The sequence below is a fragment of the Oncorhynchus mykiss genome, chromosome 19 (assembly GCF_057628025.1).
Source record: "Oncorhynchus mykiss isolate SJ-2025 chromosome 19, ASM5762802v1, whole genome shotgun sequence".
Lineage (NCBI taxonomy): Eukaryota > Metazoa > Chordata > Actinopteri > Salmoniformes > Salmonidae > Oncorhynchus > Oncorhynchus mykiss.
In genome coordinates this window covers 3,057,501-3,065,748 of record NC_143040.1, presented here as the reverse complement: position 1 = coordinate 3,065,748, position 8,248 = coordinate 3,057,501, and the positions used below count along the sequence as shown (strand labels likewise).

General features: G+C 44.8%; 1 protein-coding gene across 1 annotated transcript in view; it reads left to right on the top strand.

Moving 5' to 3' along the window:
- Nucleotides 1–932: 932 nt before the first annotated feature.
- The window catches only part of LOC110515606 (uncharacterized), a 180,892-nt gene continuing 173,576 nt past the window's right edge, over nucleotides 933–8,248 (top strand). The window contains exons 1-3 of the mRNA XM_090211797.1: nucleotides 933–1,013; nucleotides 1,653–2,816; nucleotides 7,303–7,401. Coding sequence (XP_090067923.1) covers nucleotides 933–1,013; nucleotides 1,653–2,816; nucleotides 7,303–7,401 — 1,344 coding nt within the window. The remainder of the gene's footprint in view (nucleotides 1,014–1,652; nucleotides 2,817–7,302; nucleotides 7,402–8,248) is intronic.

Below are 8,248 nucleotides of genomic sequence, written 5' to 3'. Positions count from 1 at the left end.
GTTCCATAGGGTGTTATTGTGGTTCTGTTGGTTCCACAGGGAGTTATAGTGGTTCTATTGGTTCCATAGGGTGTTATTGTGGTTATATTGGTTCCATAGGGTGTTATTGTGATTCTAGTCCTGTTCTTAATGCTTGAGGCCAGTTTCCCAGACACAGATTAGTCCTAGTCCTGTTCTTAATGCTGGGGCCAGTTTCCCAGACACAGATTAGTCCTGTTCTTAATGCTGGGGCCAGTTTCCCAGACACAGATTAGTCCTAGTCCTGTTCTTAATGCTGGGGCCAGTTTCCCAGACACAGATTAGTCCTGTTCTTAATGCTGGGGCCAGTTTCCCAGACACAGATTAGTCCTAGTCCTGTTCTTAATGCTTGGGGACAGTTTCCCAGACACAGATTAGTCCTAGTCCTGTTCTTAATGCTTGGGGCCAGTTTCCCAGACACAGATTAATCCTAGTCCTGTTCTTAATGCTTGGGGCCAGTTTCCCAGACACAGATTAGTCCTAGTCCTGTTCTTAATGCTTGGGGCCAGTTTCCCAGACACAGATTACACATGGTCCTGTTCTTAAAAGCACTTTCAGTAGAGAATCTCTATGGAGAATGCTTTTTAGTCCAAGTCAGGGCTTAATAATATGTGTCTATGAATCAGCCACAAATTATTTGGAATATCTGAAATAGTATTTGAACCATGGACTGTCCACAACATTTCTGCCATCTAAGTTTATGTCAATGGGGACCAACCAGGTCCGTCCCTGGAAACTGAGATATATTTGGTTGCACTCCATTTCCTGGTACAGAAATGACCAGGTATTTGAAACCTGATATTGAATATTGCTGGCCAATGAAAGGGCATGGTGTGTCACATGATTATGACTGAGTTGACCTGACAGAGTGTGATCAGCTGAGGCTCATCTTTGCTCTTTGAAGACTTCTAAGTATGTGCTCTATCAAACTCTATGGCCCCGTGTTCTCCTTTCTGAGACACACCTCCTCCTTCCAGGCGACTCTAACACACTGGGTGTGCTCTATCAAACTCTATGGCCCCGTGTTCTCCTTTCTGAGACACACCTCCTCCTTCCAGGCGACTCTAACACACTGTGTGTGCTCTATCAAACTCTATGGCCCCGTGTTCTCCTTTCTGAGACACACCTCCTCCTTCCAGGCGACTCTAACACACTGTGTGTGCTCTATCAAACTCTATGGCCCCTGTCCGGAATGCAGGCTACTACTTTTCCCTTGACATTTTCAGAAGCTTCTAAATGTGTGTGTCCTTGGTAGTCTCTATGACAGTGCAGAAAGCCCGTACCCCATGGCTCTTTGGCATTTGAACGACTCACTGTGTGTGTATGCGCGTGTGTGTTTCTGTGTGTGTGTGTGTGTGTGTGTGTGTCTACGTGCGTGTGTGTTTTTCTGTGTGTGTGTGTGGGTGTGTGTGTGGTGTGTGTGTGTGTGTGTGTGTGTGTGTGTGTGTGTGTACGTGCGTGTGTGTTTTTGTGTGTGAATGTGTGTGTGTGTGTGTGTGTGGTGTGTGTGTGGTGTGTGTGTACGAGCCACTGCCAAGTTGAGGGGGGCTTTGGAATTGGTGAGGGGGGGGGGGTGGATGAACAGAGAAAGGGATAAGGGGATAGGAACACCTCTCTTTACTACAGTGGCATAGAAGGCTCCAGGACCAGCCAGGAGGGACAGTAGCTCCTCTCTCAACCCGACTGAGAGAGCCCGCAAGGGGGGCAGGAGGAGGCAGACAGGACTCTTAACATCCAAACCTCTGGAAGACCAGAAGAAGGAGAGATTACCAGACCAGAAGAAGAAGAGAGTACCAGACCAGAAGAAGAAGAGAGTACCAGACCAGAAGAAGGTACCAGACCAGAAGAAGAAGAGATTACCAGACCAGAAGAAGAGATTACCAGAACAGAAGAAGGAGAGATTACCAGACCAGAAGAAGGTACCAGACCAGAAGAAGAAGAGATTACCAGACCAGAAGAAGAAGAGAGTACCAGACCAGAAGAAGGTACCAGACCAGAAGAAGAAGAGATTACCAGAACAGAAGAAGAAGAGATTACCAGAACAGAAGAAGAAGAAGGTACCAGACCAGAAGAAGAAGAGATTACCAGAACAGAAGAAGAGATTACCAGAACAGAAGAAGGAGAGATTACCAGACCAGAAGAAGGAGAGATTACCAGACCAGAAGAAGGTACCAGACCAGAAGAAGAAGAGAGTACCAGAACAGAAGAAGGAGAGAGTACCAGAACAGAAGAAGGAGAGAGTACCAGAACAGAAGAAGGAGAGAGTACCAGAACAGAAGAAGGAGAGAGTACCAGAACAGAAGAAGAAGAAGGTACCAGACCAGAAGAAGGTACCAGACCAGAAGAAGAAGAGAGTACCAGAACAGAAGAAGGAGAGAGTACCAGAACAGAAGAAGGAGAGAGTACCAGAACAGAAGAAGGAGAGAGTACCAGAACAGAAGAAGGAGAGAGTACCAGAACAGAAGAAGAAGAAGGTACCAGACCAGAAGAAGGTACCAGACCAGAAGAAGAAGAGAGTACCAGAACAGAAGAAGGAGAGAGTACCAGAACAGAAGAAGGAGAGAGTACCAGAACAGAAGAAGGAGAGAGTACCAGACCAGAAGAAGAATAAGATAGTACCAGAACAGAAGAAGAAGAGAGAAAGGAAGATAAAGAATAGAGGAGAAGAGATTAGAAGTGAGATAGTCAGGTGGAGGAGAAAGAGGGATAGTCTGGAGGAGGAGGAGGAGGAGGAGAGGGCTGGGATTCCTCTCGCTCCTCTGGCTACACACGACAGGATGGATGAAGACGAGGACGAGGTGATGTGTGTGTGTGTGTGTGTGTGTGTGTGTGTGTGTGTTATCCTTTACAACAGCTGTACGTATATTATCCTTGTCTTCAGTTATCAGTGCATGTAGCTAGCTACCTGAGCCATGTTGACATCTTGTGTGTATACAACTGATCCAGGATCTGTGCCGTAATTACAACAAAGACTCACGCTGTTGAGTTTAGAAATGATCCAGGATCTGTGCCTTATTACAACAAAGACGCTGCAGCAACACAGCTGTTAGGTTGAATTGGCTAAATGTGACGACGTAGAGATTTAGAGCCAAAACGGAATAATAAGCCTATGCCAGAGGTGTCACTACAGTCCCTGGTTCGATTCCAGGCTGTAACACATCCGGCCATAATTGGGAGTCCCACAAGTTAGGTTGTTGTTGTAATGTTAACCTTTATTTAACTAGGCAAGTCAGTTAATTAAGAACAAATTCTTAATTACAATGATGGCGCTGCCCTATGGGTCTCCCAATCACGGGCCGGTTGTGATACACCCTGGAATCGAACCAGGGTGTCTGTAGTGACGCCTCTAGCACTAGAGATGCAGTGCCTTATAGACCGCTGCGCCACTCGGGAGCCCAGTGTTGACGCTCTATGTAATTTCATGACCTGCTCTGTGTTACCTTTGATCATCGATCCGAATGCCTTGGTTCTTATGCTTGTTAACTGACCTCAGATCTGTGTCTCCTCTTGTCGTCTCATTGGTCTGTCTGAATGCCTATTGGTTCTTATGCTTGTAACTGACCTCAGATCTGTGTCTCCTCTTGTCGTCTCATTGGTCTGTCTGAATGCCTATTGGTTCTTATGCTTGTTAACTGACCTCAGATCTGTGTCTCCTCTTGTCGTCTCATTGGTCTGTCTGAATGCCTATTGGTTCTGATGCTTGTAACTGACCTCAGATCTGTGTCTCCTCTTGTCGTCTCATTGGTCTGTCTGAATGCCTATTGGTTCTTATGCTTGTAACTGACCTCAGATCTGTGTCTCCTCTTGTCGTCTCATTGGTCTGTCTGAATGCCTGTTGGTTCTTATGCTTGTTAACTGACCTCAGATCTGTGTCTCCTCTTGTCGTCTCATTGGTCTGTCTGAATGCCTATTGGTTCTGATGCTTGTTAACTGACCTCAGATCTGTGTCTCCTCTTGTCGTCTCATTGGTCTGTCTGAATGCCTGTTGGTTCTTATGCTTGTTAACTGACCTCAGATCTGTGTCTCCTCTTGTCGTCTCATTGGTCTGTCTGAATGCCTATTGGTTCTTATGCTTGTTAACTGACCTCAGATCTGTGTCTCCTCTTGTCGTCTCATTGGTCTGTCTGAATGCCTGTTGGTTCTTATGCTTGTAACTGACCTCAGATCTGTGTCTCCTCTTGTCGTCTCATTGGTCTGTCTGAATGCCTATTGGTTCTTATGCTTGTTAACTGACCTCAGATCTGTGTCTCCTCTTGTCGTCTCATTGGTCTGTCTGAATGCCTATTGGTTCTTATGCTTGTTAACTGACCTCAGATCTGTGTCTCCTCTTGTCGTCTCATTGGTCTGTCTGAATGCCTATTGGTTCTTATGCTTGTAACTGACCTCAGATCTGTGTCTCCTCTTGTCGTCTCATTGGTCTGTCTGAATGCCTGTTGGTTCTTATGCTTGTAACTGACCTCAGATCTGTGTCTCCTCTTGTCGTCTCATTGGTCTGTCTGAATGCCTATTGGTTCTTATGCTTGTTAACTGACCTCAGATCTGTGTCTCCTCTTGTCGTCTCATTGGTCTGTCTGAATGCCTATTGGTTCTTATGCTTGTTAACTGACCTCAGATCTGTGTCTCCTCTTGTCGTCTCATTGGTCTGTCTGAATGCCTATTGGTTCTTATGCTTGTAACTGACCTCAGATCTGTGTCTCCTCTTGTCGTCTCATTGGTCTGTCTGAATGCCTATTGGTTCTTATGCTTGTAACTGACCTCAGATCTGTGTCTCCTCTTGTCGTCTCATTGGTCTGTCTGAATGCCTATTGGTTCTTATGCTTGTAACTGACCTCAGATCTGTGTCTCCTCTTGTCGTCTCATTGGTCTGTCCGAATGCCTATTGGTTCTTATGCTTGTAACTGACCTCAGATCTGTGTCTCCTCTTGTCGTCTCATTGGTCTGTCCGAATGCCTTGGTTCTTATGCTTGTTAACTGACCTCAGATCTGTGTCTCCTCTTGTCGTCTCATTGGTCTGTCTGAATGCCTATTGGTTCTTATCAGATCTGTGTCTCCTCTTGTCGTCTCATTGGTCTGTCTGAATGCCTATTGGTTCTTATGCTTGGTAACTGACCTCAGATCTGTGTCTCCTCTTGTCGTCTCATTGGTCTGTCTGAATGCCTATTGGTTCTTATGCTTGGTAACTGACCTCAGATCTGTGTCTCCTCTTGTCGTCTCATTGGTCTGTCTGAATGCCTATTGGTTCTTATGCTTGTAACTGACCTCAGATCTGTGTCTCCTCTTGTCGTCTCATTGGTCTGTCTGAATGCCTGTTGGTTCTTATGCTTGTTAACTGACCTCAGATCTGTGTCTCCTCTTGTCGTCTCATTGGTCTGTCTGAATGCCTGTTGGTTCTTATGCTTGTTAACTGACCTCAGATCTGTGTCTCCTCTTGTCGTCTCATTGGTCTGTCTGAATGCCTGTTGGTTCTTATGCTTGTTAACTGACCTCAGATCTGTGTCTCCTCTTGTCGTCTCATTGGTCTGTCTGAATGCCTGTTGGTTCTTATGCTTGTAACTGACCTCAGATCTGTGTCTCCTCTTGTCGTCTCATTGGTCTGTCTGAATGCCTGTTGGTTCTTATGCTTGTTAACTGACCTCAGATCTGTGTCTCCTCTTGTCGTCTCATTGGTCTGTCTGAATGCCTATTGGTTCTTATGTTTGTAACTGACCTCAGATCTGTGTCTCCTCTTGTCGTCTCATTGGTCTGTCTGAATGCCTATTGGTTCTTATGCTTGTAACTGACCTCAGATCTGTGTCTCCTCTTGTCGTCTCATTGGTCTGTCTGAATGCCTATTGGTTCTTATGCTTGTAACTGACCTCAGATCTGTGTCTCCTCTTGTCGTCTCATTGGTCTGTCTGAATGCCTGTTGGTTCTTATGCTTGTAACTGACCTCAGATCTGTGTCTCCTCTTGTCGTCTCATTGGTCTGTCTGAATGCCTGTTGGTTCTTATGCTTGTAACTGACCTCAGATCTGTGTCTCCTCTTGTCGTCTCATTGGTCTGTCTGAATGCCTGTTGGTTCTTATGCTTGTTAACTGACCTCAGATCTGTGTCTCCTCTTGTCGTCTCATTGGTCTGTCTGAATGCCTGTTGGTTCTTATGCTTGTTAACTGACCTCAGATCTGTGTCTCCTCTTGTCGTCTCATTGGTCTGTCTGAATGCCTATTGGTTCTTATGCTTGTAACTGACCTCAGATCTGTGTCTCCTCTTGTCGTCTCATTGGTCTGTCCGAATGCCTATTGGTTCTTATGCTTGTAACTGACCTCAGATCTGTGTCTCCTCTTGTCGTCTCATTGGTCTGTCTGAATGCCTGTTGGTTCTTATGCTTGTTAACTGACCTCAGATCTGTGTCTCCTCTTGTCGTCTCATTGGTCTGTCTGAATGCCTATTGGTTCTTATGCTTGTAACTGACCTCAGATCTGTGTCTCCTCTTGTCGTCTCATTGGTCTGTCTGAATGCCTGTTGTGTACGAAACACAGATCTCCAATGAGTCATCTCCCTTGTGTTGCTAATAGACCATATTGGCTGTTGAGTCTAAGCTGACCAGAGGATGTTTCCTCATTGCTGTTTAAGCAGAATCGCTCACCTGTTATGTTTTACAACTGATTGTCTCCGTGTGGGTTTGGAGTGTTGCTACTAATTTAAAAATCCTACGCTGTTATCTTTTTTTGGGGGGGGGGATTGTTTATGTTGTATGTCAGACATGTTTTAAGAAGTACCCGTTGCTAGGTAACAGTCCGATACACACGAGCTGAGGTGAGAAGGACGTCTGATCGTTTCCTCTCGTTGAATGGGATAGACAACCGTTCCACTTGATTCAGTTTGACTTTGTCGACATCCGGTGTCAGGAAATCCTGACTTCCTTTTCAACTTTTTAAAGGTTTTTGATTGGTCTTTCAAGCGCAAACAGAACCAGCAAATAAATCAATAACACAGTCAAATATCGTCATGATAAAAAAAGAAATACACAGAAGTGACCTGTGTTAGTTCTTATGTTTATCAACTGACTCCAGGCCTGTCTCTCTCTCTCTCTGTTATAGAATGGTCTGAATGTCATAGTTATTATGTTTATCAACTGACTCCAGGCCTGTCTCTCTCTCTCTCTGTTATAGAATGGTCTGAATGTCATAGTTATTATGTTTAATAAGCTGACCTGAGACCTGTGTTTCTCTGTTCCAGAATGGTCTGAATGCCTTAGTTATTATGTTTATAACACTGACCTGAGACCTGTGTTTCTCTGTCCCAGAACGGTCTGAATGCGCTGCACCTGGCAGCTAAGGAGGGCCATGAGGACCTGGTGGAAGAACTACTGGAGAGAGGCTCCGCCGTCGACTCTGCCACTAAGGTACAGGAAGTAAATGTCAGGAAGTAAACCCCAAATTCCAATTGAATAATTGAAACAAATCTGTTTTCAAATTACTTCTCAATAACCTGAACCAATGTTCCCTCTAAGCTCCCCCGGGACAATAATATCGCAGTGTCCAATCACAGCAGCAAGACGTTTGGCCCGTTGCCATGACAAAAGGGCAACTAGTGGAACACAAACAACATTCTAAATATAGCCTGTATTTACCTGTTTATTTATTTTCCCTGTCATACTTCAACTACTTGCACATTGTTTACAACACTGTACAAAGCCAATAATATAACATTTGAAATGTCTATAATGTCTAAATGTCTATATTGTCTAAATGTCTATAATGTCTAAATGTCTATAATGTCTATATTCTTTTAAAACTTTTGTGAGTGTAATGTTTACTGATGTTTCCCTTGTTTATTTCACTTTTGTTTTTTGTCTATTCCGTTTGCTTTGGCAACCTAAACATATGTTTCCCATGCCAATAAAGCCCTTTGAAATTAATTGAAACAGGGTTGGAGAGAGAGAGAGAGAACGGTGGAGAGAGGCCATTTATACTCTCTAGTACTCAGAAGAGGGAGGTATGGCGGGAGAGAGAGGATGAAAGCAGGATATCAGTGTCTCTAAAGTCTAAATCACTGCTAGGAATCCCACTCCATCTGGGTGTTGAGAGAGAGAGAGAGAGAGAGAGAGAGACAGAGAGAGAGAGATGGAGAGAGAGAGAGAGACAGAGAGAGGTACAGAGACAGAGAGAGAGACAGAGAGAGAGAGATACAGAGAGAGAGTTAGAGAGAGAGAGAGTTAGAGTTAGAGAGAGAGAGAGGTACAGTATAGC